The sequence below is a fragment of the Aulonocara stuartgranti genome (genome assembly GCF_965226115.1).
Source record: "Aulonocara stuartgranti genome assembly, chromosome: 6".
Taxonomy (NCBI): domain Eukaryota; kingdom Metazoa; phylum Chordata; class Actinopteri; order Cichliformes; family Cichlidae; genus Aulonocara; species Aulonocara stuartgranti.
Window position 1 is genome coordinate 18,498,365 of NC_138944.1, and position 20,184 is coordinate 18,518,548.

General features: G+C 39.3%; 1 protein-coding gene across 1 annotated transcript in view; it reads right to left on the reverse strand.

The window, feature by feature from the left end:
• The window catches only part of ptprdb (protein tyrosine phosphatase receptor type Db), a 154,456-nt gene that overhangs the window by 25,086 nt on the left and 109,186 nt on the right, over positions 1 to 20,184 (reverse strand). Inside the window, exons 10-25 of the mRNA XM_082537853.1 lie at positions 18,074 to 18,091; positions 16,255 to 16,365; positions 14,531 to 14,800; positions 12,537 to 12,646; positions 11,493 to 11,690; positions 9,798 to 9,923; positions 9,495 to 9,642; positions 9,264 to 9,412; positions 8,255 to 8,399; positions 7,139 to 7,441; positions 5,826 to 6,019; positions 3,974 to 4,000; positions 3,257 to 3,374; positions 2,390 to 2,977; positions 1,903 to 1,997; positions 1,020 to 1,276 (exon numbers count right to left, since the gene is read on the reverse strand). Of these exons, the coding sequence (XP_082393979.1) occupies positions 1,020 to 1,276; positions 1,903 to 1,997; positions 2,390 to 2,977; positions 3,257 to 3,374; positions 3,974 to 4,000; positions 5,826 to 6,019; positions 7,139 to 7,441; positions 8,255 to 8,399; positions 9,264 to 9,412; positions 9,495 to 9,642; positions 9,798 to 9,923; positions 11,493 to 11,690; positions 12,537 to 12,646; positions 14,531 to 14,800; positions 16,255 to 16,365; positions 18,074 to 18,091 (2,857 nt within the window). The remainder of the gene's footprint in view (positions 1 to 1,019; positions 1,277 to 1,902; positions 1,998 to 2,389; positions 2,978 to 3,256; positions 3,375 to 3,973; positions 4,001 to 5,825; positions 6,020 to 7,138; positions 7,442 to 8,254; positions 8,400 to 9,263; positions 9,413 to 9,494; positions 9,643 to 9,797; positions 9,924 to 11,492; positions 11,691 to 12,536; positions 12,647 to 14,530; positions 14,801 to 16,254; positions 16,366 to 18,073; positions 18,092 to 20,184) is intronic.

Sequence of the window (20,184 nt, forward strand, 5' to 3'; positions counted from 1 at the left end):
GCAACATTATGACATTGCTTCTCTGTAGAAGGAAAAAGGAGAGAGGACAGAACTGTGGGGAAGACGCATGCAGCCAAATTCAAAAGTACAAATGTGTTGTTCACAAGAGCAGTCGTAACTTTAATTGCATAACAGGGCTAAATAAATGACCTGGACCTAAATTGTAGCCATTTAAATTTTTTCATAGATTTTTTATCCATTTAATTCTTTGAAAATTAATTTTATGAAAAGTTTAAAAAAAATTGTAGTTACTTTCTGAGCATAAGAAAAGGGGTTGGCAATTTCTATTACAAACAGACTCAGGCTGTTTCAAGTGCTTAGCTAAGCTAAGTGGCTGCTGGTGACAGAAAAGTGCTATTGATCCTCTCATCTAACTCTGGGTGTTATCTCTACTTTAAAAAGAGTATGCAGTATCTGACCATCAATATGATATACATTATACTAATATACATTAGTATGTTGCTGTAGTTGTAGCTGCTGTGAAACAGTATAGTACGTTGAAAGTGTGTGGCATCTGCTGGGAGAGAACTACTAATACAGTATGCGGCCTCATGTTGAATCTGACAATAAGAATTTGTAAAGAGGGAATAGTATCCAAATCGATACGTATTTAAATCCAGTTTGTGTTTTTGGATTATTTTGACATTTTGAGTGACCATCTTGTAAACAATAAAAGAGTGGAAAAACCCCCCCACCCCAAAACACTACTGAAGTGACAGAGAAAGACAGACTTCTGGAAAATAGCTGTGAGAAGAAGTATGCATATTTAAACATGTATGGCTATTTGGACTTTGTATCTATATTTATTATTGGTGCCAAAAAGCAGATAAAATGTTCAGTAGTGGGGATTCGTTTGGCCTGTTGAGGGAGTTCTCAGACTTGTTGTAAGCTCCGAGACATAGTAAAATGACCTCACAGGGTCCGTAGATATATTGATACAAAGTAATAATTTAAAGCTTTCACAGTTGGTATTTAGGATAACAAATCCACTCTGTCTACATGCTTTAAGTCTTTCCTACCTGACTTTAGCTGTGGTCTGTACAGTCGGTAGCTGCACAGTCACCATGCCATCTGCATTAGTCTTTCCCACTACAATAGGTTTGGTTTTCAGGATGTCTGGAGCGGTGGTAGTAGTGACACGGTGCTGCAGGCCCCCAGCGCTGTTGGCTCGGTTGGTTAGCAGAAAAGAGTACTGAGTGTCTGGCTCCAAACCAGTGATCAGCTTCTGAGTTTGTTTGCCATCCACTTCCACAGACTGGCCCTTCCCATACAGGATCTGAAAACACCACAAATGCACATAGAGGTCTAAATAGGAAGCCTAGTTTTGCCTTACACTTAGCTGATTAGAATAAAATTATGCTTATATTGTGCAGTTCCTCCAATGGAAGTAGAAACCACAAAGGATGGATTGCACTGACAATGAAGAAAATCAAGTTGTGATGCTATTTTGTTATAAAAAATACCAGTTCATGAATATTTGTTTACCACAGACGTGAGAGGTTTTGATGTTCTATGAATTTTCTCTTCATATTTAATCTGTAAATATGTATCAAATGTCTGTGTATTTACATTTAACTACGTTATGACTCCAAGATGGAGTGAAAAGATTTTGACATAAATTGTGGCAATTGTGAGATAAAAGTAACAGTATCTTCCTTTGTCTGTTAAGGAGCCAGACTTCATTATCTTTTCTTGACAGGAAGAGTGAAGTTTCATAGATAATGAGTGGTTGGAAATATGATTCCTCATAATTAATCTGCCATATACAACTGCAAAACATGCAATTCTGAATTTAATCTCACGCTTTTATCAAGGTCCTGCTTTTTCAGCTTATAAACGTTAAACTGCATGAGGCACGGCTAATTTTTATACCTACTAACAAACAAATATACATCTCCTTACAGTGAACGGCTGGACAGGGTTCTTATCACGGATCTCCCAGGACAGCAGGACAGAGTTCTTCATGGATGCTTTTACTCTGAAGTTGGTGGCAAAAACTACGGGACGGGAAAAAGAAAAAAGAAAAAAAAGAAAGGAGTATTAATGTGGCCCAGCATTCGCAGTTACGGTCTCTACTGTCCAGTCCTACTGGTCTTACCTGCGTATCATTCTCTAGTACCAGCCTCATGCTAGTTATTTGCTCTTATTAACACACAGGACTGTGATTCCTGCCCAAGACCCAAAACTCTTACCTTGCTTTAGGAAAAGGATGTTGGGTCTAAGGCTACAGTGACAAGACAACGAAAAAGGACACTTAGGATGCAGCCACAAGATGTCTCATGTTCATGTGGGACTTTGCTTGATTTACTCTCAAATGTGCTGTTTGGAAGTGTGTCTAGCATCCTGAGCCTGGTGAAGATGGGTCGTTAGAATGTGAGTGTGAGCCTACCTTGGTCTAGCCGTTGGGTCCTAAATTGGACACTGGGGCTGTAAGGCCCAGGACCGACAGCTGTGAACGCACACACCCTGACATCATACACAGTATCGGCACTCAGACCCTCCAACAAAACACTCGACCTTTGAGTGGGCACCACAACCTCTGTAGCGTTTCCCCGACTGTTTATATCCTTGTATAGCACCGAGTATTTCAAAATTTTCCCATTTTGCTCAATCAGCGGGACTGTTTTCCACGCCAGCCGAAGCGAGGTGGCAGACGCCTCTTCTGAGATAATATTTTCTGGATATCCACTCGGGACGTCTTCTGGAGTAGTCACCTCTTTTACAGCCTCTTCTCCATAGCCCATCTTGTTGCGGGCTGACAGTCTGAACACATAGTTAGCACCCTTGTGGATATCCTGGGCAGTGTAGCGGTTTTCCTTGGGGGGAAACTCAACCACTGTAAAAGGGAGAACGTCAACGCGGCCGAAGGTGAGGCGGTACCCCAGGAGCGGGGTGGCTGGACTGGGAGGGGGGTACCACTGAAGCAGGGCCGTACCCGAGTCAGTGGCACTCACCAGCAGTTTGGGCTTCTCGGGCACTACGAGGGAAAGGAAAGAAACAGGAGAGAGGGAGAGAATAATGAAAAGAAAATTAGACGGTAATTACAAAGCACATTATTCATTACCTCGAGCAAAACTGCACAATACGATTAATACAGCACCCGTGGCTTCTTGTGGCACAGCAAGGTGTGAGACCATTTCAATGGGCAATAATTATCATTAGTGATGCCAAACTCTCAAAGACAATCAACTACGTGTGTCATTTATTTCAACCTCTGTGTCTTTGTGTATGGTTGGGTCTGTGCAGACACACTTACATGGCGGGGCGGTGCACACAGTAACAGGTTTGCTGCGAGCGCCATCGCCCTTGGCAGTGTAAGCCCCTACTGATACAGAGTAGGCAGTATCTGCCTTCAGGTCCCCAAGCACCACTTCCTGCAGAACAACAAAAAGCATTGTCAGCGACAAAAGGCCACTAATTTTTGTTTGTCCTCGGGATAATGAGCAGTCACTGCTCAACATAAAGAGACTCAAGGAGGGTGCGGTTAAAGCAACACAAAGAGGTACAGCAAAAGCGTACAGTCTTTGTGCCTGACAGTGTGACTGTGCAGTTATTCAGCTCACTTCTGCACAAACAATATCAAGACATGTACGGATACTCTTGTTTAAATCATTTTTTAAACTCAAAATATCGTTTACCTACAAAGAAATTAAAAACTGATTTGTCTCCATATAAACACATATATTTTGTTAATTTCTTAGTATGTGTGTAAATCGTATATATAACAAGAATATTTTGGTGATACAAAAAATGACTCATATTATCAGTCATCTGTGGGTTTTTTTTTAGGTCCCTTTATTAAATATATTCTCTTTTCTATGTTCCTGGTGAACACGCAATACAGAAATAGAAATGTGTTCTTGCACGACGTTTAAAGACTTAATTTTAAAGCTCCAGTCTCATAAATATGACTCATCTACTTTTTTTTCTTTTTCTAACATCAAATAATATGCACAAATAAATGCTTACTCACATATACTGTTGAGTCATCGTATTCCCACTGAATGATGAAGCAGCAGGAGGAAAAAAAAGAAGAGAGAAACACATTATGAGTAATAGTCAAAAGGACTTTTTTTTTTATCTGCATTTAACAAAATCTCCAGTTTAATTTAAATAAAACGTAATAACACACATTAAGGCTGTTTAACCTTATCAGATTGTAAATCTTATTTTAGGAATTCTGTGAGTCAGGCTGTGTTCACATTACTTTTAGAGTTGCGATGGGAAAAATTCTCACATTTACCAGAAAACAAAACAAGAAGAAACAAATGCTAGCTCCACTTACTCGAAAGAGTAAGAGTCAGAAAATAGTTTACCCTTACTGAAAAAAGCGCATTTTTAATGTTGAGTTTAGATGTTAAAGATGTAAAGTACGATACTTAACACTGTGGTATTTTCTTTACCAACGGACTTTGGCTGACATGACATTTGCTTGCTTTTGCTGGCACATAACATGAGTTACTAGCTGTTATTACTACTTGGACATTAGTGGAGTTACATAACATGTGATGAGAATAATGATTTTGTTCTCACGTCTGTTCGCTAAGTGTTTAGCTACGGGTTGCGGACTGTTGACTTAGCACAATCAGGAGAAAACACTGATTCTCAAATACAAGTAAGCCCACAGCTGGGTGAAGAGATTTAGACAACAGAGAGGGTGCATTTAAGCAAAATTTAATTTGGATCCTTTTTAGTTGATGTCTCTATAACTGTTGATTCTTTAAAATTGTGGTGAGGGTTTGAAGGTTCTTTCATTTCTAAAGGGTAGAAAAAGTCTGACATTCGCCGACCTGCACAAAGATGGACCAGCTTGTTTCCCGTATTCATGCAAAACTAAGCGTACTGGTTGCAGGTATGAGATATTATACAGACAAATAAGAGAGTTAGCTTCTTATTTAGCAAATGTGTAGTCACTAATTCTGTTGTCATAGTGTTGTTTCCTGCTATTTTAGTAATATTGGATCCCTGTTTTGTTTTTATTGTTCCAGTAAAGCTCACCTTTAGTTTCACTATTTTATTTAAGTTCTAGCTCTCATTTAGTTTTCTGAATACCTGTGAAGTTGCTGTTCTAGTGTTAGTTTTTTGTGTGCTTGGTTCATATTTAATTTGAGTTAAAATTTGTCATTTTTTTCTTTCTAACATGTTTAGTTTCTTCAGTGTTTTCAGTTCTATAGTAATGTCGTGGCTCACCAGTGCTACCTGGTCTGATGTCTTCTTAGGTTTTAATTGTCTTCTAGCCATTTCCTGCTTTGTTGGGTTAATTTTGCTTCCTTTGCCTCTGTCTTGTTGTCCTTCTTTGCGCTTCTTTTTTTTTTTTTAAACTAACAGTTGTTACACATTTCCTGTTTTACTTTAAAAAGTTGGTCCTCTCATGTGTTCTTTTTCCTCCCTACTTGATTGTCCTCACCTGTGCTGATTATACACATCTGAGTCTAATCCCTAGTTAGTCCTCACTGACCTTTCTTCTGTTTGCTCTTTGCTGTTTCTTATGGTTCTCTTTGTGTTTCTGAACTTGTGTTAATGTATTTTGGACTTAAATAAAAAGCCTATATTGTCCTATATTTGGGTCCTAATTCCAGCACAACACCTTCTATGACAGATGGTGTTTGCACAATTGAAATAAGATACTTTATTGTCTTAATGGCCACATCGTGGTTTTTGACATCTGTATAATATGTCCAAGTAAACCTACGTGCTGCTGAACTGAGCTGACTGTGCTAATAATCAGCATTACCATGTAATATAATTTATCTCATAATGTTTTATATTGCATTTATAGATTACTTATTTACAGATTACCCATTAAGGTAATATTCTCGGGTTACCTGTGAGTCATCTATGAGGATGTCCTTGATGAATGGCTGACCCTGAGGTTCTCCGTAGTTCATCCTCACATAATGGACTTGGTAGCCTCGGATCAGACCGTGCTGTCTTTCAGGTGCAGGGGCTCGCCATTTCACCCTAACAGCCGAGGCGTTCACAGTTTCTGCCTCCACCCCTCGTGGAGGACCACTTGGAACTACAAATGCATTTTTGGATAGAAGTCAAGGGTCACAGATGATGGGCAGTTAAACCTCTCAGTTAAAGGCCTTCACTTTAGTGAAGTTTCTTTCTAGTAAAAAAAAAAAAAATGCTTTCAGGGGCAAAAACAGCCAAAAGCTAAAAAAAGGTGAAAAACTACAACCCTACAAAAAGTCTAAAACAGCTCTGATGTCAGGGAAAAAAAGTCAAAATAGTAAAAAAAATGAGAGCACTTGAGGAAAAACATGGAGGAAAAAAGCAGTGGAGGATAAGAAGCAAATGTAGAAAAGATAAGAATGGCAGATAGAAAAGGATTTGTTGCCAGGGGCAGATAAATAGTGGCAGGCAGTCAAAGAGAAAATACTGTTATCAAGAAAAACCTCTCCCGTACTGCCAAGAACTACACTTCTTTCCCCAAAAAGCAAAAATATACAAAAAGAAGGAAAAAACTCCAGCCACCTTTATCTATTTGACAGACCCACCCACAAGCACAAAGAGTACTGGAATCAAAAATATAACAAATTACTCTAGATACAATAAGACACTGCACTGGTTTAACATTAGATGTATCAAAATAATTGTAAAGGTACTGGAAATGATTTGGTAGGACAGATTACTGGTGAGAAAAGCCAAGGTGAGGAAAGATTGAGGTACACCGACAGCCTTGTTATTGTTAGAGGGGACTATTGCTAGCTTTCGACAGGAACATCTCAGCAATCCTTTTAGTAAAAAGACGGGCTTTTAGAAGAAAGGGAAAGGTGAGGAAAAAAGATGCTGGTTCAAAAAAAATAAAAGCGGATAATGCCAGCTGCTGCAGGAAAAAAGGGGACTGCTGCTGACAAGAGAAAGCAGTGGTGAGGGAGATTCTGTATGTTGGCAGATTCTGGTGGTTACAAAGGAAAAATAAAGAGGAGGTTTTCACTGGAGGGTCTGACAGTGGTTCACAAATGCATTGTCCGTTTAAATTGCAGCTCAAGAACAGAATAAATGAGTTTACTGGCCAGTAGAACAAGCTTGCTGTTAGTTTAGGGTGCTGCTTGGTTAGTAAGTTAGAGGTAGCGACTATTAGTAGGGAGGACCATCCTATTTTTATTTGTATCTTTTGTTGGGAACATACCATCTTCCTCAGTGCGGATAAGAAGCTGTAAACTTTCTGGTCCATCCCCAGCTTCCGTCTGTGCCCTCACGGTTATGCCGTACTCAGTCCATTTCTCTAGGTTTTCCAGGAGATACGGAGAACTTTCCGGAGAAATTCCATCAATTCTTTTTGATGTTTTGTTGCCCTCTGTAGTGGCATACTGGATGGAGTATCCTGTAATGATGCCGTTCTGAAACTCCACAGGTGGTGGTGCCCAACTTACCAGGACGCTGGTAGAACTGGGACTGGTGCATTTGATGTCCTGGGGAGGTGCTGAAGGAACTGATTGGCCAGTTTTGAGGAGGCACAATAGGGGTTGTTTGGGTAAATGTTATTTGGTTGTGTGTACAAGTTGTTATTGGTGGGTGGAGAGGTGAGTGGAGAAGTGAGGTTTGCCATGGGGGTGAAATTGAGCAGATGAGAGACAGAGAGCAAAAGACAAAGAAACACAAAATGAAAAAGAAACTCTGGAGAACTGAAGCTCTTTTGAAAAATGACCATAGAAATTAAAAGATGGTTGAACAGAGATACTGAAATGATGGGTGTCAACTTCTGTTTGGTAGCAATGTTTGATTAATGAAAACGAGTGAATGACAAAAACACTGACTAGAGCTTGAAACACACATACCTTCCCATAATTTGTCCTTACAGCCTACAAGCCTCTGTGGTCCATGTTGGACTTCTCATGTCTATCTGCCAACCTCGTCTTACCTTGTTTTACTGAGTCTCTTACGGACCTCAGATTGGTAGCCAACAAATGAAGTTTTTCTGGCAATCTTAAAAGAATTGCTTAGTACTGTATGCAAAATACATCAACTAAAGCTAAGTTCTTGAAATAATTATTGGTCTTTTATATATTTGTTGAAATATCAATTCTGAGGTCAGCTCCAGCTATGGTCTTGATTCATGATGGCCCCTTTTTGACAATGCAACAATGCCACATATGTGTCTAATTAAAATTGCAGCAGAGAAACCTACGTGATTTAGCATTACATGTATTTGCTTTTGCATTGTCAAAACTGGATCTTGTTTCTCTTTCGCTCTCACAAACACCTTCACACTTTCACACACTGCAGTCTGTGCAGGTAGACCTACGTGTCTGTGGTGTGTCAATGGACACTTCATTGGTATATGCCCCAATTCCATTTTTGCTTTTGGCAGCTAGCTGGAAGGTGTAGGTGGAAAAGGGCTTCAAGTTCTTGAGCAGGTAGGATGTGGCGGGCTCAAAGCTCACTTTTTTCTGAAGGGACAAAAAGACAAGAGTTAACTTTTTATAACTAGATCAATAATGATATCAAATTAGTATCACTTTACACAATCGTATTTGAATTTGTTATTGTCTATCCACCTACCAATGTGATCAGAATTTTAGGGACACTCATTAAGGGCATGGATGTCATGGTATCTTGGAGCTTTTAATGATTTCTTTCAACTTTTCATTTTTTCAGGTGACTGATTTTACAGCATACATCTTTAGTGACTGTTTGCTGAACTGGCAGAATTAGCAGAGTTTGTTTGAAATGGTTGGTTTCCTGAGACAGAACTGGCTGATCCACAAATTTTCAATAGAGTTGATGTTGGGGCTTTGGGAAGCCCTTCCAAAAACGTAACATCAAACATTTCAAAAATGGTTTTGATGTGTGTTTGGGATCATTGTTCTGTTTCTTTACTCGTTTTTCCCATTGTTTTAAAAAATTGGTCAATCCAACAACTGCTGTGAAACTAATCCATGTTATGCGGGAAAAGAGAAACTACCAGTTGTAATCAGTCACGATCACCAATGATTAAAAGAATCAAGATTCAAATTGAGCCTGTTTGCGTGCCCTGTTGAGCCTGTGTGGACTCGAGAAATAAATAAATCATTAAATTCAAACTTGTGCACTCAATTCATGTTTTTTAAAGTCATTAAAGTTTTCTTTTCTGTACAATCATACCACCCTGAAAACTGAACAGTTCAAAGAAAACATTCAACGTCCAAAATGATCATGACATTCATACCAATGATGGGTTTAGGTAAACTTCTGACCACAACTTTACCTATAAAATTAGAAATTTATGAAAACAGCCCATTTAGTGACAATTTTTTTTATCTCCCCATCTTTACCTCTTCTGTGTTGTCAGCTCGTCGGTAAACAAGTTCATATCCTGTAATCTGGTTATCTGGGCCACCCTGGGTCGTTGGAGCCACCCAGGACAACAGGATACTGGTTTCAGACTTTGCCTCACCCTTAAAATCTAATGGTTGAGAAGGAACTAAAGGGGAAGAGGATTGTTTAAAGAACACTAAGACTACATAATCTTAACCATTATATGCCATTTGCTTCTCTTATTTTACCTCCAGTCTTGGCTATAATCTGCAGGTCCTGGGACAAGGGGCCATCTCCTACAGAGGTAAAGGCCAGCACTCGGATGTAATAAGTCTTGTTAGGAGTCAAATCCTGGATGGTGATGAAGCTGGATCCACGCACCATCTGCTTCTCCCACTGCACAACACCGGTGCACAACACAATGCATGAATGCAAGCAGGCACACAGATACACTCTCATACCTTATACATCTTGGCAACACAAGTTATCATCTGTTATGCATAAATAGTAACAATAACAATAAGCCAAACCACACACACAGGAATACACACCTGGTTCACTGGCAGCGAATTGTCAGAGGTGTAGTACACTCTGTAACCAACCACCTGTCCATTAGGTTCCTCAGGCTCATCCCAGTGGATCATTGCTGTTGTGGCGCTCAGCATCCGACCTATGACCTACAAATAAAAAGAGTAAAATTAAACACCAAGTGCAAAAGTGACACAAATGTGGAGAAAGTTTAAACCTGGATTCTGCTAATAGGCAACAGGGGACAGTTTATGTGGTTGCCAAACGGACAATGATCGCATTTAAGTCTAGGGGGAAAAGACCCTTCATCTATAGAAGGTGTACGTTTTGGTTGACATGTCAATATTGCGCGTGTGAAAGTGCCATCGCACTACCACCACCATGTTTGACTATTGGTAAGTTCTTTGTATTGAAATGCTGTGTTAGTTTTACACCAGCTGTAAGACCTTAACTGAGACAAGTGAGCTGGCAGTTCTTTAGATGTTATTCTGGGTTCTTTTGCGCCCTCCTGGATAAGTCACCGATGTACTCTTGGAGTAATTTCGGTAGGCTGGCCAATCCTGGGAAGGTTCACCACTGTTCCAAGTTTTCTCAATTTGTAAATAATGGTTTACATCAGGGTTCAATGGGGTCCTAAAGCCTTACAAATGGCTTTGTAACATCTTCCAGACTGATAGATGTCAGTGTCTTTGTTTGTCAGCTATTATTGAGTTGTTTGTAGATTGTGGCACAATGTGTTACTTTAAAAAAAGATCTTTTGGCCTACTTCATTTTGTCAGACAGGTGTCAGATATGTAAGGGGTTTCTTGATTCAGCAGTCCTAGAAGTAATCAGGTCTGGATGTGGCTAGTTCAACTGAACTCTTTGCAAAAACATGATTAATCACAATTAATTAATAATTGAAAAAGGAGGACTGATTACTTTTTTGATGCAGAACCTGGGAAGTTTGGCATGTTTTTTCCATAAAGAAATGAAACCATTGTGTAAAAACTGCATTTTGTATTTACTTATCTTTGTCTAATATTAAAAGTTGTTTGATGATTGGAGAGATGTAAACATGACAAATATGCAAAAACAAAACAAAAATAAAACTAAGAAATCAAGAAGGGGGAAAAAAGTTTGTCACAGCACTGGAAAACAGCACACACTGAAATGCATTAAAATAGAGGTTACATAAATGCATCCTCATATTGAACCAGAAATACCAATTTGTATTTATATGCCTAACTAGTCAAGTTGCATATTACATCCATATCTCTCTACATGTAATATGAAATGTTATGATATGTAAAATGTATAATATGTGAGGTGAAGCCTTAGAAAAATTTGGTCTCTGACCAAATGTAAATGATTTAAAACCCTATATAAATATAAGAAACATGTATTTTATAGAAAATTATGATGATTTATTTTGGCTAAAATGCCATCACTGTGATATTTTATCCAATTCCACATTTTTGTATACCATAGTTTGCAATAATTAGTGAAATAAATCCTGGTATATGGCCCTTTGAACAAATTCTAATCATTCCAGTATGTATGCTTGTACCAAATTTGAAATTCCCTCAAAGCTTTTATGAGAATAGAACAGGATGGACAGACAGCTCCAGCAACGGCTGTCTCAGAGTCAAAAATAGCCTCGATCCATATTTGGAAAGAACATTTTTATCGCTGTAAAAACTGCTTTCCACTTTGTCAAATAAAGGCATCATCCTGACCTGGCGAGGAGGCGAGGAGGGGGCCTGCTCAGCTGTGCGAGCCTCCACCACCTCGCTGGAGGGGCCCTGACCAATGGTGTTGACAGCTGCCACCCGAAAGTCATAGTGAGAGTAAGGACTCAGGCCGCCCACACTATAGCGTGTTGTAGCAATGCCATCAATCTCTTTATAGGGGTCCTCTGAGCCTTTGGCGCGATGCTAGATGAAACAAGAGATGAAAAGGGGAAGAAGAAGTAGTACAGACTGAATTCAAGCTGCAATAAACAACTTTGTATTGAGTTAACAGCTACAGCTGTGTCTGTATACATAAATACATCAAAACTATGTAAAACCATACCTGCATCTACTCATCTAGATTTACATTGAAATGTACAGAGTGAAATTTGGCAATTCATGTTTCATGCAGGAGTCCTGCAATTTAGAAAGTGAGTATTTCAATACTACTGTTAACCATAGTACTATTAATTCATTCTCTTTTATGAATTTACCACTGTCAGTAGGGAGTATTCACAGGACACCAGATTTACTTTGAACACTTCGAGGGAGGTTATTAGTATTGGGAGAAACAGGGATTCCTGCCTTTGCAGCCATACTAAGTAGGCTTGAGGCCAACATAATAACAGTTTATATTGATAAATCCTAGTGCTAAGACTCTGGGTATGCAGAGAATGCAATAATTCATAAATAGCATTTTTTATTTACAACAGAACATAGAAAACATGACATTTTCTAAATCCTTTAACGATATTATTTATTCTCGATAACGAGTCTTTACACGTTTACATTGAGGAACATTATTGCGAAATTGTTCCACGTTTTGTATTTTTAATAAAATGATAAAATGCCTCAATTCAAGCTTTCTGTGCATTGTTCTGAAAATATTGGTTTATGAGATCTGGAATTCACTGGATTGTGTTTTATGTATACAGCATTATACATCCCAAGTTTCTTGGAATTCGAGTTGTATAATGTGTGTCTCAGCAATTTGTGTACATATAGTGCTGTGAGGGAGGTAATGTTTACGTGCTTACAAGTCTGTTATACCTGTATGATATAGTAGGAGACGGGTTCAGGGTTTCCAGAATCCCAGGTGAGAGTGATGCTTGTTGCAGTTCTCTCTGTCACCACAGGCATGCCAGGAGCCTTTGGCAAAGCTGAAGTGTGGAAAAAAGACGAGACATATTTTATTGTTTATTGTAATAGACAGCTGGGCAGAGACACGTTTAGCACTCTAGTGCATCACCTCTTTTTTAAGCGCCCCAAGCAACATTTTCTCAGTGTTTCTTGATAGGATTTAAGCTGCTCAGCAGATCAGGGCCTTCTTTGTCATATATATTTTTTTTAATTAATTCTCTAAATATTTTGTCTTGAAGAGAAACACGCAATGAATTTAAGACCACTTAACAGCATTTTACTGCAAAGCTGTGCTAGTTTAATGTATAGACATGGCTTGGTATTGTCTTGCTGACAGAAGTAAGACTAGTTTACTGGTAGCCCACAGGATGCAGTTCTTGATTTTTTTTAAAGAAGAATTTCATATTTTTGACTGAGTCTTACAATCTTACATGAGTTCAGGCCCAGAACTCATACAGTGTAACTCGTGCAACTCTTTCTGGATTTTTGTCTTACACTTTTCATGTTTATTTATTCATTGCATGGTGAAGTCTTACAGTAGAAACCATGACAAGCATTGTTCATTGAGCTCAAAGAGAGATTTTCACAAACCCATTAGGTCAGTTTTTAATGTAGTGCCACTTGAGGCCATGAAGATCATAGTAATTCAATATTGTTCTAGGTCTTGTCCTTTGAGTACATAGATTTACCACAAGCTCTTTAAATTTCAACATTTCTTTTTAATTTTTGTGATGACAATCCCCATTTTTCCTTCTGAAAGACTTTAAAAGTCTCTATGGATGCTCTTTTCATACAGTATATCATTACGTTAGCTACCTGTTACCCATTTGCCTAAATAGCTGAAAGATACTCCAACAGGCGTTATTCCTAAGAACTTTCTTAAAACACAAATTTTCTTTCTTACCCCTGTTCCAACTTTTCTGAGAGTTACAGGAACTCAATTCAAAATCAGCACATTCTTCACAAAGTAACTACAACAGTAAAATCTCAGCTTCAGTATTTAACACGTTTTTCATACAATACTGAGTTTAGATTTGCACATCACTACACTGTCTTTTGATTTCCATTTGCTTAAAGCAGCTCCCCAAGGAATAGAGTTGCATTTGAAACCAAATTAACCCTCTTGAAATAATTAAGTATTCAAACTGATACAGCTGTTACAGCAATAAAAAAGAGCCTTTTCCAATCTAAACCATAACAAAACAAATCTAACTAAATCTCATAAGTCCATGTTACGGCCCTAGCAGGTCCTCCTCCTGAAGTTGCCTGTGTGGGCGTGTCCTACCATCTCTCCTGCCTTAGGTGCCACCTTTTTCTATCGTACAGCTGACTCACGTCAGCAATTAAAGGTATTTAAGGGCAGAGAAAGGTGAGCTCTGGCGCCAGAGTGCCATGTGAGTGGTTGCAGCTAGTTAGCTGTGTGTTTGCACTAAGTTAGCTGTGTGAGTGTTTGGAGGTTGCAGCTAGTGACATTGTTTTTTTGTGATTGTTTGCTTGGTGGAGAGTGTTTGGTTACTAACCTTTTTTCTGGCTTCCATTATAATAGTTTCCTCTTAATTTTAATTAACTGTAAAACATGTAGTTGTCTTTGTATCTGCTTCAAATGTATTCAGTGACTATTTGTCTGCGTCCATATAGTACAGAACTGCATCTTTAGTGTGTTCATTAGATGCACTCATTACTTTCCTCTTCAATACATATTTTTAACATCTGTATATAAAGGAGCTCTCATCCAAATAAGTTTCTTTACTGTCTTACTTTTTAATTCTTTTGTAATAAAAATACATGTTAAACAGAGAGAAAGAGAGTACTGCAGTTCTGCCTTATTACAAAGTCATAAGCAAAATCGCCCTCGATTAAGGTTGGTGTATAACTCTTTTGTTCCTATCCTTTCCACTACTCACCTTTAACTATAATCTGTGCCACTGCCTCAATCACACCTAGCGTTGACATGGCAACGCACGTGTAATTGTTGGACTGGCGTACGTCAGTCAGTTCTAGTACATTGCGGCCAATGGGCATGTCGTCCTCTGGCGTCAGGTCTTCTGCCCCCAGCATCCATTTCACATATGGCATGGGTGAGCCTACCGCCACGCAGGTGATGTTGACGTTCCCTCCTGGCATGATTTCGCTATCCGCCGGAGGAATGGAAAAGCGAGGGGGGACACGGCGCACTGGACCAAACGGCAAAGAAGGCAAGAGAAGACAAACAATTACAATTTAATGATTGTGCAGAGCGATGGAGAACAATCAGGAGTTTTGAGTTCTGAGATAAAGTTTTATGACATTCAAGTTAGAGTACAAGCATTTGAACAGTCTGGTACACTACCATTAGGGTGCATGTGATATCAAGATGTTTTATTAATGTGAATTTTAAAATTTTATGAACATAAAAGACAGAAAAAAGGAGAGCAAAAATCACAACACACACACACATGCATTCACATGGAAAAACAGCACATGGTATATTACTCTGGAGTAAAATGTACAGGCGGGTTTAGACTTTCAGTATTGCACACAGCCCACAGCTGAGCCACACAAACAGAAAGTGTCAGTTTAATGGAAGAAAAAAGGCAAAAAACAACAACTCAGGACTCGAGAGAACCACTCGGTCGTTACAGTACCAACCTTCTCGCAGCTCTGCAGTGGGAGATATGACATGGCGGGAGGAGGAAGAAAAGACAGGAAAATGCAAAATATCAGAAAGAGAATACAAGACAAAGAGAGATATGTTAGACAAAAAGAGCTTTGCAAGGTGGCAAAATACAGAAAGGACAAGAGAACGAGCAAGGAAGGGCAAGAACGTGTGAGGGGAGGACAGGAAAGAAAAGGAGGCCATACATGGCCAACGTTGGTGAAAGCGTTCCTGTTTAAGGCAGGCTCCTCTGCCAGCTGTCTCCATAGACTGCCTGTCAAACACTCACTGAGCAGCTCGGCAAGATTTCCCTGGCCCTGCAAGCACTGTTAGACACACATCACTGACTGTATGCTGTTTGTGTTTATGTGTACGTGCATGTGGATTTTATATATGACATAGGTGTGTATCCTAATGTGTGTGAATTCAGTGTTTGCTATGTATCCCCATGAGCCATGTTGGAGTCAGAAAAAAAGAAGAAAAAAGATGCTCCACTGTTTAAGACCTTTTTTAAGGGGTGGGTTGAAGGCAGACAACAGAGCAAAAGGCCCCAGGAATAAAAATGTCTCCGAGATTCAAACATTTCGTGGGTATGCGTGTGAACGTGCGTGTGCTGAAGGAGCAGAGGGGAAGACAGCGCCTGAGGAGGTGAGATGCCTGTCAGATTTGGAGAGAAATACAAGTTTTAACCAGACAATGATTTGGTTTTTCTCTGAGGTCTAAAGGCTAAGAAGGCAGGGCAAAGAGATAAGTGACTCGAGTGAAACATTTAGGCCAGCCTTAAGAGCGCTCATTCTTAAACCATCCAGTTTCATTGCTCGATAGCTAAAAACTATAAAATATAGTCTACTTAAAAGCATTGTATCATGTTAATAAATTAGATATATTCCTAATATAGGTCTATCTACTGATACGTGTGTGTAAATTTCATCTCATCCACACATAATCATTAGAATTGTTGCATCATCATAAAAAAAGTGTTCAAACTCTTACCTCTTACATAAAGGTTAGCTGGGGTGGAATAACGTGTCCCATCCCTGTTGGTAGCAACACACTCATACTTCCCCTGGTCTGACTCCTCACTCATCTCTATCTGGAGGGCACCTGGATGCATGGAGGGACGGAGAGGAAGAGCAAAAAGATAAAGAGAGGACAGAGAGTCACACAGACAGACAGACAGAAGAAAGAGCAATCACACAGAAGTGGAAGACATTAGGAATTTTGATATAGTAAGTATATACATTAACATATAAATGGTAAAAAAAAAAAACTGCAGAAAGAATAAGAATAAATGAGTCTGTGGGCATTTTCAGAAAACAAACAGGCTGAACTCATTCTGAGGAAAGTAGGGGTACAAACAGAGCCAAATCTATAGAGCGACTTTAACAAGTTTCTACCACTTTCAGCAAGAATCTGCCCAAAACAAGGGTCAGCTTCCTGATTTCAAAATATGAAAAAAAGAAAAAAGAAAAAAAGAGAAAAACAACCCAAAAGACCAAAACAAAACCTACAAAAAAGGAGAATGCGGTCTTCATGCAAAGCAAATGAAACAAACAGCTAGAATGCGCAGAAATCCGTCACTGTATTTTGAGAAGAAAAAAAAATGCTGAAAATTGAGATGCAGTTACATTAAGCAACAAATCATGTTTCATTTTCCAAGGATAACGTCTGACAAAAGATATTGCCATGGCAATAAGATTTCCCCAACCCTTTCGGATCCACCAATGGGATCAGGAGTGTGATGTCAATTTAAAACACACCCAATAAGGAGGTAAAGACATCAACCGACCTCCGTCAAGGCCAACAGATGGGAAAAAAAAAAGAACGACATACGCAAAGCCTTGGGAAGGGACCGATGTTTTCTCGCTCCCTGAAAATAGAAAAACTGTCAAAAAAAGAGTCAACCAGAGGTTCTTTAAAGATGGTGTGGTAAGGCAAAAAAGCGCCCATAAAAACTTTATCAAAAAAGTGGTTGTTTGGGGCTTTTTATCGGTAATGAGAGAGGTAAAGAGAGAGGTAATGGTAAAAACCATGAAAGTATGTGTGTTTCTGTGTGTGTGCGTGTGGAGATTTGAGAATTTATGTGTGCGTGTGAGCGCACTCATGTTTGCAAGTGTGTGTCTGAGTCTTTGCCATCTGGACTTTTCAGCCTGAGCGAATAACAGCTGGGAGGAAAAACAAAACTAGGACGTTTGATTGGGCAAATAGAGACAAGGTAGAAGGAGAGGCCAGGCCAAGCTTAGGTCAAGACCTCTGAGAAAAAGAGAGAAAAAAAAAAAAGAAATTCAGGTCACAAAAATTTAAAAAGCAACAAACAAACAAACAGAGGTAGAAGTGAGTACGCTTTTTCACCTCAAACTAAGCAACAAAGAAAGAAAACCAAGTTGTAAACATATCATGCGTTTGATTGGAAACACGGTCGATGTGAACGGTGGTTAAACTGATGGGTACGAAAGAGAGATCACAACATGACGAGGAAGGAAGCAATGGACTTCTTTGTTACAGAGTGAACGCTGAGGCTGAGATGGAAAAATTAAAGTGTGAAGAGGGGATGAAGGATGAGAAGAGGGGAGGTGACAGTCATAGTATAATGAGTTGCTTGCTCAACTCCAATTCCTCCTCTTGCACCTACTGCAGATCTGAAGCAGTTGGATGAGTTTTACCAATGTCACAGAGTCTTGAGTCTTTTGGACTAAACCCCATATTGATTAACCCACCCGGGGCTGCTTTTCAGATCTGTGAGACAAGTAGGAACCAGGGGTTGAAAAGGAATCAGGCCACTGTGTCATGTTGGTCCTCCCAGCAGTCTTACCTCGTATGGGCGTGCCACCTGAGTGGGCAATGAATGCACGAGATTAGAGAAGGAGAAGAAGAAGAAAATGTTAGTACCACAGAAGGAGAAGGGGATAAGGGAGGGAGGGACTGGGGGAAGGGGGTGGGGGTGGGGAGTAACTTGGCAAGGAGAAGAATCAAATTAGAGAGAAAGACTCAAAATATAGATCCTTACAGAGCGAGAGGAAGAAGAGGCATAAAGGAAATAGAATAAACTAAGACAGAATAAGCCTGAGAAGAGGAAAAACTGACCTGAGATAGAGCGATAGACAGTGACAGAGCTATAAGGAGATGGGTTATTGATTGGACTTTATTGACTTGTAGCAGGGGTGGATGTGGCTATAGGAGAAGGGTGTCTGCACTACACTCATCTGGGTGTCTAAAAAGTGTACTGGCGAACTCTAAGTCCATTAACTACTATGAGCTTTTAACTGCTCTTGTCCTCTAAATGGCTCGAAACCAGGTTTAATCCTGCTAGTTGCAAAGTGTGTTAAAACCTCTATTAGATAATGCGATATTTGCCCCATGCAAGGCAAGCACCCGCTATTTTAGTTCGTGGCTTCTGAGTTCATCTGAGTAGTGAATTTCCTAGTAAATTCACTCTTAGCCAGTCACATCACAGGTCTCTATTCTCTGAAACAGCTGTGCCAATTACAGTGATGCATGATGACAACAGCTCCAAAAACAGCAAGAGGCTGATTAAAAAATGTTATTATTGTCTGGGTGGTGCCGAAAGGCACATCCTAAACACACAACACATCAAATTTTCAGCCAAAGGCAGATGGTGTGGGTTTTTATTCAAGTTGTGGAATAATACCAGAAACAAACAATAAAAACGTGGCAGAAGCCTTTGATGTGCCCTAATCTCTCAGAACTACCTTAAATGATAAATGCTGACATGCAGCTTTGCACAAAATAAACATTTTTTATGGTGATTTAAAAGACTCAACTGTCTGGAGAGCGATTAATTAAGGTGATGTATTTGCATAAATCATAAATACATATTTTCATACTCTGTCATACTTCATTTGCTCTCGCTGATGAAATCACAACAGCGTGGTTCCCAGATAACTTTTCCCAGCACGTCTATACATATTTTCCACCAAAAATGCAGACACCCCACGCGGCGCTGACTTATTGGAATGAACTCACACCTGTTTGTGTGACGTGCGCACAGTGTGGTCGCAAAGTAAAGTCATTTAAAGGTCAGGAAATTACCAAACCGATAAAGCGCAAGCTTTTGTGCCACCACTAAAATAGGGCTTATCACATCAGAGCGCTTTCAGCAGGGCATCAACTGTCAGCCAAGAAATGCTCAACTGAAATCAGACGCATGTGTCGAGCTGATGTCTCTTAGGCTCATCTTAAGGTATCTAAACTGAAAATGTATTTTAAAAAAAGTATAGCAAAGTTTTTTAAGGTAATACTACCTATGAGAAATGAAAGCTAAAGCCAGCCTCTACTTCCCCCCCCCTCAGTCTTATAATGAAATTTTAAAATTTATAAACTAACATGACAAAAAACATCAGTTTTAATCAGATTAAACTATATATCAGAAAGTAGATTTGCAATTTAACAGATACAACTCTGCCTTTAAAGGTGTAACATGAGGAAAAGCTAAGGTCTGAGTCCTCACATTACAGGAAAATTTAAGCTGTAGTAATCGCATATTTGGCCCACTGTGCATTTATATGCCAAAGAAGTTTTTCTAAATCAAGTAAATGATTCAAATGTCTAAAACATTTCACGTGATTGTTGGAAAATTAGTGGAAATTACAGCATCACTAAATTTTCAACTATCCATAAACTGAGCAGACGAGATTGTTTCTTCTTCTTTCTAAAACAGTTAATCCTTACTAAGCTCTTTTTTACACTAATGCAGTGTAACGTCTGACCACTACTTTTACACCACAGCAGCTAGACTTATATGTTTTCATATATGCCTATCACAATGCACAGCTAATGTCTAGAAGGCTGAAACGTGGTCTCGATTGATTTCTTTATCCTGGCTCCACCAGTGGCCATCTAGAGCTCATAGCTATTGACTGGTAACTTTATACAGCAGACTGGAGATAGTAAGTGGATGAGTGA